The sequence below is a fragment of the Amblyomma mixtum genome, chromosome 9 (genome assembly GCF_055824585.1).
Source record: "Amblyomma mixtum isolate Tamu chromosome 9, ASM5582458v1, whole genome shotgun sequence".
In the NCBI taxonomy this organism is placed as follows: Eukaryota; Metazoa; Arthropoda; class Arachnida; order Ixodida; family Ixodidae; genus Amblyomma; species Amblyomma mixtum.
In genome coordinates, this window is record NC_143020.1 from 114,160,241 (window position 1) to 114,179,720 (window position 19,480).

The window sequence follows — 19,480 nt, forward strand, 5'->3', positions numbered from 1 at the left end:
CCGAGTGAAGAGAGGGCGTGAAGATGATGAGTGAGAAACGCGGTTGCATGCAGATGAAGATACCAAAAAGAAGAGGCGAAGACTGAACGCGGTTTCGCAAGTCTACTCGGTTTAACTGCGGTAAAACCCTTGCTACCACTTTTTCTTCTGATCTCCTCTCCGCATGTAATTGTCGATTTGCTCTACATATGTGATGAAAGTGCAGCAACTGAATTAACGAGCTAGGGATTTCTTATACTGTGCTGACACCCAAGTATTCAGCTATACTATAGTGTCTGCGAAACAGGGGCTGGCTTCACGAAGCTGTTCGCTCGTAATGGTATACGGGGCGCGATTGTCCGACATGTTGGCTATCGCGTATACACCGGGCTGTCACGATAGAGTTGAAGGAGACGGCCAACGCTTCGAGTTCCAAGATCTTCTATACTATATGTTCCTAATTTTAAACACGTGCAGCACACGCTAGACTGCAGAAAAAAACACGTTAAAACGTTAAATGTAAAATTTCATTGGCGCTGATGTTTTTCTTTCTGTGAGTAACTATTCGCAGGTAAGGTAATCCTCCAGAAAACTTGCAGACTTCTGGATAAAGGGTGTAGCCGATAAGAAGGGCATCAGAACGAAAGTCACAGAAAAAGATTCGGTTGAGTCCGTTTCTTTGGGAGGGGGATTCTGACTGTTTTTTTTTTCAAGTACTAATTTGTGTTTTCATTCATTTATTTTCTTGTTTTCACCGTTGAGGGCAGAGCATGGGTTATATTAACTGGCGATTTTTTTTTTTTGAAGTTCATACCAAGTTCAGTGGCTACGACGATGGCCAATGTAACAGACCGCGTTTGGCATTCGGCCCCTGATTTCGTGACACCGCCCGTATTTTCAACAGGTGTGCCAGCAATCTTGCAAGACGGCCCGAATCATTTTGTTAGCAATTCCGTGTCAAAAAGCCGTGGCTTGGACCGTGACCGTTTTTAAGCATGAAATGCTTTTTAACTTCTGTTGTCAGCGCACCGCGTGTGACCTGACGCCGGAACAAAGAAAGACCACGGCGCCAAGCATGTGACAAACCGAAGGGAAAACACGGAGACATACAGTCTTTGTCAAAAATATAGAGGTCAAGGAGTTTGCTTCCAAGCTGTGTAGCAAGGCTGTAAAGCACATTTGACGGTCCTAAGCTTGGTATGGTTGAGGACTTAAGTTCTTCCCGCCTTCTTGAGATTAGGGTGCCTGCGTATGCTAGAGGAGCCGCGCTGCACGGCTCAGAAGCAGACCCCTTGGGTTGTATACTTTTGACAAAGACTGTACCTAAACTAACTTAGGCGAACCCTTCCGTCTGCCTCCTGGTGTCTATCTGCTGCACTGTCGCCGCAGCTGCGCATGCGTCAACAGCGTCTTCAGTGGAGGGCTCCGGATTGATTTAGGCCACCTGGGTCTGTTTAATGGTGCGAGCTGAAAGGAACGCCATGCTTTCTTCATAGGGGCCACCACCAGCACTTCTTCAGTTTAACTCCCCAAGCTTGCACCAGACTCCTTTCACACCACCATTTAGCTCGCATTACCTGTCCTCTCGCTTCCCCCTTATCGCGCCTCCGCAATCTGGCGGAACGACTGGAAACAACCTCGCCTGCCGTCATCCCTCACCCATAAGTGAGCAGGAGGTGGTGAGGCAATAAAAGCGGCTTTCAGCACCCTTCTCTCTCCCCCGCCCTCCGGGCCTAATCAGTCCGTCTGCAACAGCTGTCTATGTGCTGCCGTCCGATGAGACCAGAGCGCGCGCGCAAGCCATTTTACAACCAGTGCGTGCGTCCCACTCGCTCGACACGCTTCACTCTCCCGGCAGCAGCGGCGGCAGCATTCCCCGGCGGCGCGCGAAGCCAGACCCGGCACAGCGACTGGCGGATAAGGCCGTCCTGACCACGCTCGCCGCTGCTACCTCACCCGACGAGCTGCAGCGTACGCCGCCAGAAGAAGGGACCGCTGCTTCAACGTCTACGTCATGGCAGCCACTGAGGATACGTTGGCCGTGGTCGGTGGAGGACTGGTGCGTAGTGCTTCTTCTGCTCCTGGCGCCCAGATCTTGTCCAGAAAGTTAGTCGTTCTATGCGCGGCGTTTCACTTGTCTGTTTAACTGCGGCTCCTGGCTAGTTGGTGTGTCGTTATCGCTTCAAAGACGAAACCTTCGCTGGTTTTCATCCTCGTAAGTTTCGCGATTGCAGTTACTGTAGTTTGAGCTCAATAGCATGACTGTTGTTGTTCCAATGCCCGCGTGTTTTATGCGGAGAACTGCGCAAACCCTCCCTGGTCAGTTTAGGACATCTCACGTGAAAACTTGTCTTTTCTTGCAAGGAACCGGTCCTTGGGATGTAAGCTCACTATTGCATACTCCGGTGAAGCGGAGAAGGGAGGTTGGTTTCCGTCATGTTTACGATTCGTCAACAATCCGAGTTATCAAGTTTAACTTTGGTCATGCCGGAAACTCGCCGGTTCGGACGCCGTAAGGATCCTTCCGCTAGCTGATTTTCCGCATCGCATATCGCGGAGTGCTCAGAGGATTCGCTGGGACCGAACAACCGTGTTCATCTGTGCAGAAACTTTTTGGCACTGGTGTGCTCATAATCGAGAGAGAAATTTTTTTATCTGTTTTATTTATTTCTCTTTCAAATTGAATACAAAAACGTTTGCAAAATCTGCAAACCTTTTCAAAAATTATTAAAATCTGCAAACTAAGGTTGGAGGGAGGACCCCAGGGGGTTGAATCCTATCATCAATCCAGGCCCCATTTTTGCTGTAGATATCCGGATGGCTCGAGCGATCAGGTCTCGTCCAGGATCGAGTATCCGTTTGTCAGATGTGGTTCCATTTGGGTCTCCACCGTAGAATGTCCACTTCGCGACTCGGCAGACGTGTTGAATTTTTCGCGTTTCCTGTCGCATCCTTTCTACAGTCGCTAGCAATATGACAGAACTGCGAATTTTCTAGTTGGTTCTTCACTAAACTTGAGAATGATATTTGGATATCGTACACGAAGAGGAAAACTAGTTAAAAACAGAAAAAAAAACTGCTCGTCACGCACAATTGAGAAGTAATCGATAAAAGAATGCTCACACTTTGTTCCCTTTTACATTGTACATACCCAAGGGCGTCCGCAGAACTTTTTCCAGGGGGGGGGGGGGGGGGGGGGGGGGGAGGGGGGGGGGGACGGCACCCGATGTCCGGGTAGGGGGGCGGCGGTAGGTTAGCACCAGAAAGGAACTAGTGCATAAATAATATCCGTAATACCAGGGCGGGGGGGTGACCGCCCCCCCCCCCCCCTTGCCTCCCTTCCGGACGCCCATGTAGTACATACCCTTCTTCGGAATTAATTGTTTGAAATGTGGTGACAAACAAAGGCAAGAAACTGAAGCGACGCGGAGAACATGAAGAGAATTCGTGCTGGTTTATTCTTGAAAGTAACTGGAGTGAGCTGATGGGACAGTTGGCACTTCATTGTGACAACACAGCGCAGAACAGAGACGGCTGCTTGCCTGTGGTCTTGTCTCCATTGTCCTTGCTATCTGCGCAGTGTCGTCGCAGTTTTAAAGAAGCACAACAAAAGGTCGTGGGACGAAGAAAAGCACGGGACATCGCATCGTCTGCTTCTTTTTTCAAACATGAGATATAACTTCATCTCTTATCACCTCTTTTCACGGGTTCGTCCTTTCCTCAGAGCAAAATCTTCATTCATCTAAGATTTTAGTCTTCATAGACCGTAGTCACCTCTCGCAGTCGAACTGTAGTGAGAACTTGGTTTGGTTTAGTTTATGGGGTTTAACGTCCCAAAGCGACTCAGGCTATGAGAGACGCCGTAGTGGAGGGCTCCGGCAATTTTGACCACCTGGGGTTCTTTAACGTGCACTGACATCGCACAGTACACGGGCCTCTAAAATTTCTCCTCCAAAGAAATTCTAGCCGCCGCGGCCGGGATCGAACCCGCGTCTTTTGGGTCAGCAGCCGAGCACCATAACCGCTGAGCCACCGCGGCGGCTGTAGTGAGAACTTAAAAATTCTTTAATTCAGATGAAGCACAGAAAACAGAAAGAGTCTTTGTAATCGTTTCGTGGTAACGGCCACTTCTTCATTCGTTTAACCTTGTTTTAAAAGTAAAGATCAAAGAAACAGCGAGCGGGATAGAGAGAATATATAGCTTTGCAAGGTTGAACAACATCTGTGAGCACTGACTGTTTTTTGCGGAGTGAAATGCTGATGGCTTGACAGAAAAAAAATATATATTCGCTAAGCTAGTTATAATTCTAACGGCGACGAGAGCACATAACTCTGTACCAGCGTTCAAGCTTGAACATCCAGGAAAATGATTCTAGCGCTTATATGTGTAAAATCCGCAGCTGCGCGATGGCGGTTGTCGTGCAGGAAAAAATTACCAGCAGAGCGACACTACAGTAAAGCTGGATTTTGTATATAGTTCGCCATTTGTGTCCGCGGCGCGCTGGCGCTGAACCGTGCTTCTAGTAGATGGAAAAGAGAAAATGCAAGTGCTTAAGTGCGTCGATAGAGAACATCCGAGTCCATTAGCCAACGCCGTGAAAAACCAGCACACGCGATGCTCAGAGAGTGCTACGTGTACAGGTTTTACATCGCATAGCAAAAGTTATTTCGTTTTTAGTTTTTGTTGCCGACGGACTTACCTATACAACAAGGCTTGAAACCGGTAAACTCGCTTTGAATACATTCGTGCGGTATCCGGTACCTCTGAGATAGCGCCATTCCCTATTCTACGTCCGGTCTTCTGGTGCTGAGCGACCGAGACATCAAACGTGGAGTCGTAGGTGTAAACAAGTCTGCGGTAGAAAGGAAAACAAAATACCAAAATACCAGCGTTGTCCTGTGTTCTTCTTCTCCTGGTGTCTCGTTCTTTCGCTGGTGAAGTTAGGTCTGATGTACACCAACTAGCCCACATGGGTACCTTGTTACAAAATTATAGACCGAGATAAGATCCAGTACACCCTTTGTAAAGACGTCGAGAGGCCTGTTCTGCTCTTAAAGGTGCACTAAAGAGGAATCTGTACCCGTCTTTTTACCGCGGGAACTCGATCTACATGTTTCGAGCATTCTTAGAAACTTCGAATTATTGTCCTGTGCGCCCTGTTTCCATAAGTTAAATCGGATTAAACGTCCCGGCTCCAGCCTTTCTTTTTTTTTTTTTTTGAACTCGCCCCAGACGGTAGAAGGAGTCAACGAACCTTTCAGGCATCCCGGAGTGGTGCCTGATATGGCGGAGTGATACGTAGCGATCGGCGAAAGCAAAGAGTCCACGCGTATTTTGATTTCCGTGGGCCTAATTTGCGACTATGTAGCCTCTTACTGGATCTATTTATTCACGGAAACCTAAAGAAAAACAAAAAAAAAAAGCGAAAGCGAAGCCGCCACGCGACTGCCTGAAAGGCACTACACGCTTTAGTTTACTCCTCCTACCGTCTGCGGGAGGTTCAAAATAAGGCGGGAGCCGGGACTTTTAATCCGATTTAAATTAGGCAAAATCTGCCGCACAGGACAATAACCCGAAGTTTCAATTCTTGGAACATGTAGATCGACTTCCCGCGGTAAAAAGACAATTTCAGATTCCTCTTTAGTGCACCTTTAATACCCAGGATGACCCCAGTGGTTGAAAGAGCGAGAATGTCTAAAAAATGCCATAGGGGCACCTGATTATGAAATCTGTTCACACTGCGATAGCATTAGAACCTGTTGGTGCCTTTACCGGAAGTGACGTCACTACGATCTGTTGGCGTCACTTCCCAACCGCCAATGAGCGAATTTCATTACCGACGACACATTTTGGTGCAATGGGCTTTATAATGCTATCGCAATAATACGATGATTAGTACGACTCCAAAGCGGGATTTCTCTTTTTGCAATGGTTTGGTGAGCTTTTTGAGCACAGATGAGAAAATTGCATGTTAGTGCGGAGAGGCTATGCGGAACCCTCCAGAGGTTTTAGCAAATATGCGTGACATTCAGTGCAACGCTTTTTATAGAACCCTTTGCGGCCTATACACTGATTAGCTCATGCGTAAAGAAACGCGAGAGTGAAACTTTGCAGATTTTTTCGAATAATCATGTGTGAACGTTATTTTTGAGAAAGCACATTTTGTCGACGGCGACTCTCTTGATCGTCTTTCATGATATTGCCGAAAATGTTCGGAGTTGGTGCTGAAATGGTTAGTTTCCTGGAGATATTCAAGGATAGGCATTTCAGAAAAGATAAGTGGAAAAAAAGACGTTGCGTCTTCTATTGCTGTAAAAAAAAAAAAAAGCTTTTCAGAGTTCATTTAAACATAAACATGGACATTGGGTAATTTTCAACTCGGTGGTAATTTTTTTCATATATAAATACAGGCGCAATGATGACGCCGTTTTCCATAATTAGTAAAAAAAAAAACGAACACCTAAATTACGACTTTGCTCGCGGAAAGGGTACCGAAGTACACTGCTTGGTTTGGTTCGGTTTTGGTTTATTGGGGTTTAACGTCCCAAAGCGACTAAGGCTATGAGACGCCGTAGTGGAGGGCTCCTGAAATTTCGACCACCTGGGGTTCTTTAACGTGCACCCCAGGTGGTCGAAATTTCCGGAGCCCTCCACTACGGCGTCTCTCACTGCACGCTAAAGAGCCCCGGGTGGTCGAAATTTCAGGATACGCCGTCCCTCATAGCCTGAGTCGCTTTGGGATATTAAACCCCCATAAACCAAACAAACTATACTTGTATTCATGACATTTCAGTTTTCGCTGTTTTTTTCGCGACCGTTGTCCTTGTTAAAAGCTCTGTTCCTCTTTTTTTCTCATTTATCCGCGGATACACAGAGATGAGGCTGCTTATAATCACTTTTTTCTTTATATACTTACGTACATCTTTGTTGCAAAGTCGTTACTTTTGTCTCGTTTTATAGTAATGCGTTTCTTATTTTTTTATGTCGGCGCTCAAGTCATTGATCACTTGACAGTTTTTCTGTCATACCACACGCCACAATAATGCCCTCCGGGCAATGTGGATGCTTGAAATAAAAAAATATATAAACAAAAAGGTCCGGAGAGGGTCGATCAGGTCGTAACTATATATAGCCGCAGCATCCGCTGGAGATTAGACGATGCTTCAAGCGATGCGCCTTGCCACATTTAATGGACACGTGTGTGCTTCAGGGTCACAGCCGTTGCAGTCCTCTTCATTTACCACTGAAAAACGATAGCCCCTCAGACTGTAATGGGTTTCAGGAACCCGTCCGGCAGGAAGGTGTGTCGTTCTCTACGCGTACGTGAAGATACCTTCAAGTGAGAGCTCCGAACTCGACAACACTGATACGTGCCTTCTGTCCGCAGTATTGAAGGAATCGATTTGTTCACTTACTGCACTACGTCATTTGTTTACTGTCGAAGACCCAAAAAGATGTCGAGCGAGATTATTGTATAGGTGGTGGTTTGGGAGGTGATATACAGGTATATTGTTAACTAGTGTTACGTATGCGGCTACTCAATTACTGGACGGTGAAATGACTATTAGTGCTCTTGATGACGATGACACTGGGTGAGTGGCCGCGGGAGCTGCCTTCAAGCATCACGTCGTTGGGTTCCTAACAGCGGGGTACAGTCCTTTGTACATACCTCCCCGTAAAAATAAAAAAAAGAAATGCGAGGACACTTTGGGGACTAAAGTGTTGAGAGGCGAAAGCCGAGGACACTATATGCCGTGACGACTTCCGGTGGAGGTGACGTCACACCGTCGCCGTGGCTATATCGATACCCAAATTACACATCTTTCGGAGATCTTAAGTGTTAATTACGCTTAATTACACATTTTTTTCATCTAATTACAAATCCGACGCTTTTCCGACCGTTCTGGGACAATTTTCACTACGCCGTGACGACTTCCGGTGGATGTGACGTCACACCGTTCCCGTTGCTATATGGACGTCCGCGCTATTTCGACTCAATTTCGACATTTTGCCTATAATTAATGAACTAATTACTCTACAGTCATCAAACTTGGCTTCTAGGTTCATTTTCTTCCTCCTCTATCTGAAGCAACCATTCTTTTTCTCCTATCTTTTTTAGTTCCTGAGTTCACACGAGTTAAACGCTGCCAAACGTGTGACACCCTCTGCTAACGGACGACAGTATGAACCATTAAAGGCTTTCGCCTTAAAAATGTCCTGAAAAACATTTACTTCACGAAAAACGAGGGCATTAATTCCCTAGGGAAAAGGGACAAACGTAAAGGCAAAAAAAGTGCGCAATTAAAGGACTGTTCTATAGGGCGTATATGAAGGTAAACGAACGCAAATTGTGAATAGCGTTGCTAAGCCAGTGATACAACTACAGAAACTTTTCAAGGAACGCCGAGACATTCGGTTTGGCTATGTCTACAAATTCAGAAGAGGGAAGGGTGAGTGAAGTAGCCTCGTAACTTGAGTTCCTACATATATCTGATTGTGCACTTTTCTATTGTGTAATTTTCTTGGGTTTAACACAAAATGCCTTAGAGAGCGCATTGTACGCATTCCTGTTCATTCATGTCAGTTACAAAATTTCCCATAGGGCCCGTATATAGAAATCCTGCTCTGGGATTGGTCCGAAATGCACACGTGAGCCGACTGTCACGCCACTTGCGGCTGTCAGAGCCCAGCACTACCTAGAACATGTAAATAAAAGCAAGTATTTGTGGCGCCACAGCCTGCTAACTTCTACTAACTTCTGGGAACGTGACGCTGAACGCGTCCGTGTTTTCATGCGAAATTCATTCGCTGTTAAGATTAAAAACCTAGATTCATCGCAGAGACAGGGGTGAAGTTGAAAGGGCCGTTGTTTACATAGTCGTTACCATCGTCCAGTGTCGTGCTCCGGTGTATATATTAGTGCACTTTAATCGTTCTGTGATGCCTTTGAAAAATAGATCTTGTGCCATTCACTTTGTATCGGGGTGATGACGAGCGCCGTCTTGCCGAGTGAACTGAAGGGACTGTTTCGTTTATTTTTAACTTTTTATTTTGTACTTTTAATCCCATCGTGGTTCTTTTCCGTTCTAAGCTATTTTCGGTGTTCTGAGCTACATTCTTTTGATTTTTTGCGGTTATGTATGCATGTATGTATGCATGTATGTATGTATGTATGTATGTATGTATGTATGTATGTATGTATGTATGTATGTATGTATGTATGTACGTACGTACGTACGTACGTACGTACGTATGTATGTATGTATGTATGTATGTATGTATGTATGTATGTATGTATGTGTGTGTGTGTGTACGTACGTACGTACGTACATGTTACTACACACACACACGTACGCGCGCGCGCGCGCGCGCGTGTGTGTGTGTGTGTGTGTGTGAGTGTGTGTGTTTGTGTGTGTGTGTGTGTGTGTGTGTGTGTGTGTGTGTGTGTGTGTGTGTGTGTGTGTGTGTGTGTGTGTGTGTGTGTGTGCGCGCGCAGCGCGCGCGCGTGTGTGTGTTCTTTGAAACGAGCTGTTGGCAGATGCCACCATGATCGGCATTTCAACCAATCTGTCAATATTAACGGTAGTATCTACAAATTCGCCATTTTTCTTCGCATATAAATTATGTTCACTTTACGTTTGACCAATTTTCAATCCTTCTAGCTCAGGTGTAAGCGCCATCTGTCCGAAATCATGGTAGCAGCAGAAATACTCTGTTTCGGTTTCTTCCGGGTGCCGTTCGTGCGAAATCAATAGAGCGGAGATAACGAACGCAGCGACATAGTCGTCATTACAAATTGCTCTTGGGAGCAGCCTTCGACTGCCAGCAATTGCCGGCCTTATATGACGAGTGGACGAAAGCAAGGACACGCCGGCGGCTTAAATTTAAGCATTTGGTTATCACCTCGAGGCGAATTTCGATAATGCTGGGGTGGAGGTAATGATTGTCCCTTAGAGTGGAGCCATTTTGTGTGATTTCTCCGAACGTCGCCAAGGCTGGCCGGCCTTGGACCCGCCTCAATGTATGTGCGCGACACCGCCCAAGCAAGTGTCCCTCCTCTCCGCGACGCCATCTGGTGTAAAACAAATCAGCTTTGTTAAAGGTACCGTGAAATTACATTTGCTTATGTTAGGAAATGCGCACGAATATTCGGTGTTCCATCACTCGTCACCGCACGGAAAAAAAGTTTTCAGCTATCTCCATTAGAGCCGAAGATCATCATCATCATCATCAGCCTGACTGCGCCCACTGCAGGGCAAAGGTCTCTCCTATGTCTCTCCAACTAACCCTGTCCTTTGCCAGTTGCCGCCACCGTATCCCCGCAAACTTATTAATCTCATCCGCCCACCTAACTTTCTGCCGCATCCTGCTACGTTTGCCTTCTCTCAGAATCCACTCCGTTACCCTTAAGGAACAACGGTTATCTTGCCTTCGCATTACATGCCCTGCCCAAGCCCATTTCTTCCTCTTGATTTCAACTAGAAGGTCATTAACCGATCCCAGCGATTAATAACGATGTTTCTCCTCTCCCCCTCAACTAACACAGGTCGACGCGCCAGACCAAAAAATTGCCCCCGATTTACCTGGTGAAACTAAATGCAACTTAGGTGATCTAGCACGTTTGCCCTTGTTTAACCTTTTATAACCTTAAAAAGTAACCCAAATGTTCTTTAGTCGTTCCTTGGCTTTCGTCCTGCGATAAGCTCAGTGATCTATCTGCTCGTCGCGATTCGAGTCACCGTTTCCTCTGCTGGCCGGTCTCTAAAACCACTTGTATGCGCTTCTCTACTGCATGTTGTTGTTGTTGTTGTTAGTTTCGTACAATGGCACATGCCAACTCAGGGCGATCGGCCAAGAATTAGTTCTTCCGGCAGACTTCATCATTCGCCTCTTCTTTCTCGCTCTTCATCTGCAGTTTTTTAATAAAATCTTTGGTAATGCCGCATTGGCAGGCGATTGAACAGTTTTGAATTTTTCTGTTGGTTTGTTGTATAAGTGTAAACATTTGCGTGCACTCTTATTGTCTTAGTCAGGCAGAAATGAGTAAAGTTCACTCATTATATTAACACAGTAACCCTAGCTTTCTTGACAATTGTTCCGGTTTGGTGCATATCAGCAAACCCATGTCGGGACACGTATAACGATGAAATTTTAGAAGTTCAGAAGTTTTATTCGGCATTTTCGTAGCTTGAGAGACATCACGTTCAAAATAAGCACTTTGAAATGCAATCAGCTTTGGATTCCCTGAATCACAGATTTGATATACTAGCGTACACCGAAACATGGTTCACAAATCAAAATGATGTTATCTTCTTTCGTGGCTACAAGTTTGAAGGCGTGTTCAGAGAAAACCGTAGAGGCGGTGGCGCCGCATTGTATGTTAAAGAAAACCTTGACTATGAAGTTTTATCAGATTTTTCTCTTGTCGATACCCACTACGAATCGGTTGCTATAAAATGTCATGGAACACTGATCGCTTGCATTTATCGGCCCCCATCTAGTGAAAGTGCCGAATTTATCAAGTTTGTGCGTGATCTTCTTGAATATGCTTGTATCGTAAATATCCCTGTTGTTTTGGTTGGAGACTTTAACATTGATCTTTTGACAAACAGCTCCCCGCGACGTCTTTTTTGTGAAGCCATTGATGCATTTCTCTGCACAAATGTTATTCAGTCACCAACAAGAATAACCTTAGAGAGGGACTCATTATTAGATTTATGTGTTACAAATCATGAGTTATCAAGAGTGCTATCAGGTGTGCTCACATTTGATTTGAGCGACCATCTGCCTATATTCTGTTTTTTTCCTCGTGCGATAAAAAAAAGGAAGCAAGTACCAACTCCCCAGATAGTATATCGCAGTTTCAATCAAGAAAACTTAGCTAGGTTTAGATCCATGATGGAAAGCGCTGCCTGGAGCGAAGTTTACAATGAGTTAAATCTTAGTATAGCGTACAATATCTTTCTTCAGTTAGTAAAAAGCAAATATGATACCGCATTTCCTTTGACAGTGGGAAAAACTCACAAAAAGTCTCGAAAGCCGTGGGTTACGAGAGAGTTATATCGACGAATTCAAACCCGTGACAGGCTTTTTGACAAATTCATCCAATCAAAAGATCCAGTCATACTTAAGGAATACAAAAAACTTAGAAATAAGTTAGGCTCTGATATTAAAAAAGCTAAGAAACAGTATTATCAGAATAAATTTTCAGCAGTCTCCAATTGCCCTAAGAAAATATGGGATTGTTTGAGCGACCTCATGGGAAGGGCAACAACCCATATTCCCAGCACATTAACATTCAATGGTGTTGAATACAGTGGCGCTGCTTTGGCAGACAAGTTTAATGCTCATTTCCTATCCTCTGGCGAATCATCTCAGAAGCAGGATAGAAATCATGAAATTGCTCAGTATATTGCCTCTCCAATTGGTAGTTCCATATTCTTGAATCCTTGCAGCGAACATGAAGTATTCACATTTCTTAGAAGCCTAGACAAATCCACTGCGGCAGGCGCAGATGAAATTAAGGCCGAGCCTATTATTGCTGTTGCCGATCTAATTAGCTTGCCCTTGCAGCATATATGTAACAACGCGTTAGTTCAAGGTATTTTTCCAGATGGTATGAAAATTGCCAGAGTGGTTGTTTTACACAAAGGTGGCCCTTATGACAATATAAACAACTACAGACCTATATCTGTACTCCCTTTGTTTTCTAAACTGCTGGAATATTTGATCAAAATCAGACTGTGTAAGTTCTTTGATGACAGACAAATTTTTGTTAACGAACAGTTCGGATTTCGTGAGAAGAAGTCAACAGAAATGGCATTGCTTAGTATAAAGGAAAAAATATTTTCTAATATGGATGACAAACAATTTACAGTTGGACTTTTTTTAGATTTCAGGAAGGCATTTGATTCAGTTAAACATGATATTTTATTTTATAAGCTACCGTTTTATGGCATTCGAGGAGTTGCCTTAAATCTGATCCGTACTTATCTTTCCGGTCGCGTTCAGTATACATGTTTGAATGGTCATCAATCACAACCTGGTCAATTAATATACGGTGTCCCACAAGGGTCTATTTTGGGTCCAGTATTTTTCATTCTTTATATCAACGATATAATAGCCATCCCTCGAACTCCCACAATAATTTTATATGCAGATGATACCAGTGTATTTTTTTCTGGCATGCATCTTAGTAATATTCAGGCTGAGGCAAATGCATGGTTACAAGAATTGTCTTTATGGTTGAATATAAATAAACTAGAGTTAAATGTTAATAAAACAAAGCTTATTGTATTTAAGGCACGTAACAAGCCTGATAACAGTGAAATTAATCTTACATTCAAAAATAGCGTAATTGAGCGGGTTTCTTCCTACAAATTTTTAGGCATAATCTTTGAAGAACACTTGAGTTGGACCCTGCGTATTAATAAGATTCATGCCAGCATATCAAGGTCATTATGTGTATTATATAAACTTCGAGACCTTGTTCCGAAATGGCTGAAGTGGCAGTTATATTATACCCTAATTCAATCACATCTTCATTATTGTTTACTTGTTTGGGGATCTACAACGAAAACTAACCTCACGAGGCTGATAACATTACAGAAAAAAGCAATACGATATGTCGAAAACCTTGCATACAATGATCATACAGGTTTGTACTTCTCTAAGCATTCTATTCTAAAAGTCAATGAATTATTTGAGTTGAAACTGCTTTCTTATGTGTTTAACGATTTCAAACATCATCCCACTAAATATGTTCAATTAAACTCTAGTAGTGACGCGCCTTATAAATTAAGGCACGTCAGTTACAGAGTACCATTCGTAAGGACTAACTATGGAACCGAAATGCTTTCATATTTAATTCCCAGTCTTCTAAATAAACATACACAGGTCATAGAAATTATTCAGAAATCTGTTTCCCAAAAGTCATTCAATAGAAATGCTAAAGCTTACCTCCTTTCTCGCCCGAATGATTAAAATTCTTGATGTCCCTGTTTTTCCGTCAGCTCTTTGAATTCTCGTGTTTTTCTTGTTGTGATTTGCCTTGTAAATATTTACTTTAATTATGTCATTGCAAAAGTATGCACCTTCCTCCTACTTTTACTTTGTATAATTATGTGTTGTTTTTTGTAATGAGAGTGTATGAAGCTCTTGCTTCTTTTGCCGCTTGTTCTGAGCATTGTGTCGGGTGCTTGGGCCCCGTCAGGCAGGGTGCATCTGCCTTTTGCCCCTGTATCCGAGTCCTTGTTGTCTAAATAAAGATCTATCTATCTAATACGTTTTAAGCGCTGATTTTGCAGAAAAAAAAAAGGGCTAATCATCTATATTAATCACTCCTTAAATAGACCTCATATTTGACATGTATCCGTATTTCTGTCTTATCGACGTGTAAGAAAACTTGCAATAGAAGTGATAATGGCTTCAAGTTGACTGGTGAAAAAGATTAAAAGCTCAAAAATTTTTCAAATTTTATTATTTTTCCGGCCACTATGAGCCGCGCCAAACTCCACACCCGGCGCTTGTAAAATAGCACAGAACACCGAGGAGGCCTATTAGCGAAAAAGTAAAACTCTCTGAATGGTTTGTTTCGATCATTGTTCACCATATCAAAATGTGCGGTACATATGGGCGCGCCGTGGCCAGTTTGCTGGCGCTTAAAATACGTTGGACATGAGTCCCGCTCTCCTACAAAGGGTTAAAAATAAATAAAACAACTGGGTAGCCTAACTGTAAACATCCTGTGAACCTCGCACATCGCTGCCAGCTCAGTTCAGTCACCTTGCAGGTGAGGCACTTTACGAGTGTGTCTGCGTGAACAACTCGCCGTGAAACAGTTGTTGTTCCAACAGTACCACACTCTGAAGATACAGGATTCAGTGTACTTATACCGCCTGTTTCAGAAATTCACACTTTTTCGCATTCTTTTTGCGTCATCAGTATATTTATGTATTTTGTATCTTATGCGCCCCCCCCCCCCCCCCCCTCTCCCCCCAATTAAGAGGTCGAGGTTGTTGCAGCTACTGGTGGGGTTAGCCTTGCGGATTCTGCCGGCAATTGCTCTAACGTAGCGACACTTAAATGTTGAATATGGTCCACAAATCAGGCACATATCAGACCCCTGGCTGATCTATACATGGCTCTGATCACAATTACTTATAACAGTCAACAGACTACTCCTTCTGTCGCCTCTGCCGGCAATTGCTCCACGAGACTTAAATGCTGAATATGGTCCACAGATCAGGCTCATACCTGTCACCTGACTTATCTACGTGGCTCTGAACACAATCACTTATAACAGTCGATAACAACCCCTTCTGACACCATCTGGAGTCCGAATCCTACTCCTTGGAGGAATTTTAAAAGAAGCGTGAAGCCTCCTTTCTACACGACTTTTTTCCGCGCGGGTAGACAATGACCCTTCTTCGAAGGCCTTTAGGGGTATTTTCGATAAATAAATAAAACCGGTCTTTTGCTGTGCCCTGTTTTATCCCACGCTCAGTGCGAGAAGATACAGCTTTCTTTTGCCACAGTCCGTCTTCTCGCGTGCTCGAGGCTTTTTCACAACATCCCGACACTCGCTCCCGTGCTTTTTTTCTTTATTCGATTATTTATTCCGATCTTTCGTACGGAGAAAACCCGTCCGTTTATGCTGGAAAAGACTTCCTCGTATCGACGCCGCGACGGTGACACGTGCCACAACCGCCAGGGTTGGCTCGCACGCTGTTGACGAAAGCCACCGCACGAGGTCGTGGGTTCGATCCCCGGATGCGACAGCTGCGTGCTGGGATTTGGGTGGACGTTAAGAAACCTCACAGATGGTTTAAGTTGATCAGGAGACCTACAGTGCGACGCCCGTCAAGACGTTTTATTCATCACGCAGCGGTGTAAGAAGGATACAGACGAAAATACCAGCGCTTTTTATTGGCAGCCTTGCCACAAAGCTAGAAGCAACGCCCAGGCGACTAATGAGGCGGAGGCATTGATTCTAGCTCTACGAACCTGACAGGAATTAATTAAACTTGATGAATCATGAAGGTACTCGTCAAGAATAAAACACTGCAAAGTGATACCACGGCCGCTAGATACAAAGCGCAAAGCGAGGTGCGGCCCGCCACGTCGCACAGAAACGGCGTCTTGGGCCTAGTTCTCCGTGCGCCCGCCGCGGCGCCACTGCTCGGGGACAACTGCTCGCAGGGAAACGCCGCGACAGCTGCGTCGGAATGCCCGTGGTTCACTCCTTGAGGCGTAAACAGTGCGCTTCCTAGTTGCTCATTAAAGACTGCATTTTTAAGTTGTCATTGAAAACGCCGATTATGTCACAATCACCGCAGCAGGTAGGAAGTGTATGCCTGAACGCTGTCCATAACGGCCGCCTATACGATGCACGACCGGGCGAGCGGCTGTACCTCAGGATGTTGCATTAATGCGCCTGAAGCTTTCGATCTACTTTTAAGGCGTAAGCCTTAAAAGTAGATCGTAGTGAAATACCTAGGATTATACTTTGACAGTGCTCTTTCATGGAATGATCACTTGTCCCACGTTTGTAAAAAGCTCCGAACCGACTCCTGTGTGCTTTACAACATCAGGTACTACATGCCGCTTTCAATACGCAAAGTTATCGTAAACGCCCTTGGTTATAGCGTACTGCGCTATGGCATAACGATTTATGGTCACTGTGCAGTTCGCTGGAAGTGCAGGATTAATTCTATCATCTTTGTTAAAAAATATCGGCTATGATTTAGGCCTTCCCTCCAATTCTGATCTCTTTAAGGTATTTTCTCTACCTGATTTTGATCGCCTTCTGATGGAAACGATCGTCCTGAAACATTTTTGGCTTAGTGACTATGTGAGTCATGATGAATGTACTACTCCCCCCCCCCCCCCCCCCCCCTTATGTAATACCCCCTCCCAGGGGCCTTTAAGGGTCAAATACATGATGATCATGATGATTCCGTATGTTCCCACACGGTCTCTTCGACCGAAGGAACCTTTTTGTATTCCCCGACGGTCTACAAGATATGGAAGGCGTGTAAGAGATTATTGCGTTCCCTTTCACTTTAACAGGTTACCTCCAAGTGTTCACCGGGCAAAAACGAAATATAAAATAAAAAAGACGCTGCGATACATTATTTAGAGGGTTTACGACATCATACTCATGTGCGCTACCACCTGTCAAGTAAATCCCGTGATTTCATTGGTTACTGCTTTATTTATTGCATTGATCTGAGGTATTGTCTTGCCAGTTTGGTTTTTCTTCCTTGCAATTTAATCTGATGAGGATTTTTTTTTCTACATGTAACATGAGTCTTGTGTCTAATTTGTTCTCACCACCATACTAATTTGATGTCCGTTATTTTTAGGGTGCTTTTTTTGCCTGTGTGAATGTCTGCGCGGTTCCGCTGCCTGTCGGGCTCTGCCACTCAAGCCCTATGAGGCTTTGGCAGGCCTGATTTCTGTACATTTTTTTAATATTTGGCGCAATAAAGTATTATTATTATTATTATTATTGTTTTATGGCTCATGACTCGCCAGCGTGTCCGTCGTCAGCGGCAGCTATCCTTAATGGTTACTTGAAAAATCAGTAATGATAGTTAATGGTGTAGCAGTAGATGTACGAACAGTAATGATGATTAGTTAATGATACCCACTAAACGCGCACACTGCGCATGCGCAATTCTCAGGTGGTTTAGCAACGGCGCATGTACACTGACGTCAAAAGTTTGCACAATGGTCGTATCACCCAGAGCTCTCTCAGGTGCTCTCTGAACGTTGATCGAGGAAGGATGCAGCCCGCGCGCGCTCCAATGTCGCCCGCTACGAAACGCGCTCGCGATGCCGTACGGAAGCGTTCAAGAGTCACCAAACGGTCTTCAACAGTCGCCAAGCAGAGGGCACCGACAGAGGCGGTTAAAGGCTTCGCCTCTTCGCACTTTATATCGTCAAAGTGCTCCCTGATTTTTATTCACTGCTCGCTACCCCATGTAGACGATGAATGAGACGGACACGCACAGCTGGTCGCACGCAGTAAATTTCGGCTTCGTGTCACGTCGAATTTTGGCTCTTATATACACAAGTTATTGCAATTTATTAAAAAAAAACGATCATTATAGCTGAAGTTGTGGAAGTTCATAAGTCCACCTGCAGCCGAGAAAACCACAAAGTATTTGACACTTTTATTGCATGGTCATACAAGAAAGGAAGTAACCATTGACAGACGATGAACCTTCCTTGACCTTACTTTTTGTAGTCATTCTCTGTAAAATGCAAGGAACATGCCAGAGACCTGTCGCTTTGCGCCCACTTGTTCCTTTCCCTGACAGTCCTTCGCGAGCGATATTTTCAGCCACCCTTCTCGACGCTCTAGTTCAGAGGGAAACTCATGATATCTCACAGTTGGCTGTTTTCTGGAGTTTGTGACGGACAGTGGCACACAGCAGATGCGCGGCATCGTGCCCCATACACGTCCCTGACCTCCACACACGCATGCACGAAAAGCCCAAAGAGTGCACGGCAGACACGAGACAAACATTCATTCACGCGCACGCGAAAAGTCCAAATCCAGCACTGCAGACGCGAGGCAAACGTGCTCACTCACGCGCACAGCAGAAAATCCAAAGAAAGCACTGCAGACATGAGGAACGTGAGTAGTAGTAGTAGTGGTTTTTATTTTGCATTGAATATGGAAGGCAAACGCGGTTTTACACGACGCAAACGCGGTTTTACACGAGGCAAACGCGCTCGAACACGACGAAGCAAGGAGCGCTTCGGGAGTCCACTCCCGGGACCTGTCCCCGAATAGTGGCGCCCCCACCGAAAACAGCGGCCGCGACTGTAAACTCCGCCAGGACATGCTCACCCATTGTCGGCGGCGCGACGTGGCTGGCCGCACCTCGCTTTGCGCTTTGCATCAAGCGGCCGTGGTGATACAGAAGCCATGTCAGCCACATTAACTTACATAAGCACTCCTTATTTTCAGTTGTGATTTCTCATTAGAAAAAATTGTCGGATTAAATAGTTATAGAGTATTCAATAGACATGTTTGCTCAAAAATTAAGAGCTTTGACTTTTCGTAGTTGGTTTCTACATATCTGGCGTTTTGGTTTTTCACATGCAGCGCGATAACTTGTTCTAGCTGCAAGTGAATCGTTGTGTCATGTATTTACAAGTAATTAATATTCGTTTTGTAATTTTTCTACGCTGTCTCTACCCCTGTACGGACCAGAGATGGGCGTGCAGTGCGTAAATAAATAACTGTTTCCTTAAAAATGTCGGTGGGAACAATTGTTCATGCATTCTCCTTTGCAGGCGAAAATGTTCAACGTTCCGATAAAACTTCGCAATGTTGTCAAAGTGTAGTTATCGCCCTTAATTCGCTGTGCTTGCGCCATTTTGCTACCCGAATTTGTGAATTGCGCGAGTTTCTATATTTCTACACGCCAGATCCAGCGACAGGTATAAACGCGTGTGCATCTTTTAGATATCTCGACGGAGTAC

General features: G+C 44.7%; 2 protein-coding genes across 2 annotated transcripts in view; both read left to right on the forward strand.

Annotated features, from left to right (window-relative positions):
- The first annotated feature begins 1,727 nt into the window (after positions 1-1,727).
- cn (Kynurenine 3-monooxygenase cn) overlaps positions 1,728-19,480 on the forward strand; it is a 53,143-nt gene continuing 35,390 nt past the window's right edge. The window contains exon 1 of the mRNA XM_089561514.1: positions 1,728-2,038. Within this exon, the coding sequence (XP_089417640.1) occupies positions 1,994-2,038 (45 nt within the window). The 5' untranslated portion in view covers positions 1,728-1,993. The remainder of the gene's footprint in view (positions 2,039-19,480) is intronic.
- Positions 18,817-19,480, forward strand: part of LOC149330824 (uncharacterized) — a 166,439-nt gene continuing 165,775 nt past the window's right edge. The window contains exon 1 of the mRNA XM_089561518.1: positions 18,817-18,906. The gene's annotated coding sequence lies outside the window, so the exon portion shown is untranslated. The remainder of the gene's footprint in view (positions 18,907-19,480) is intronic.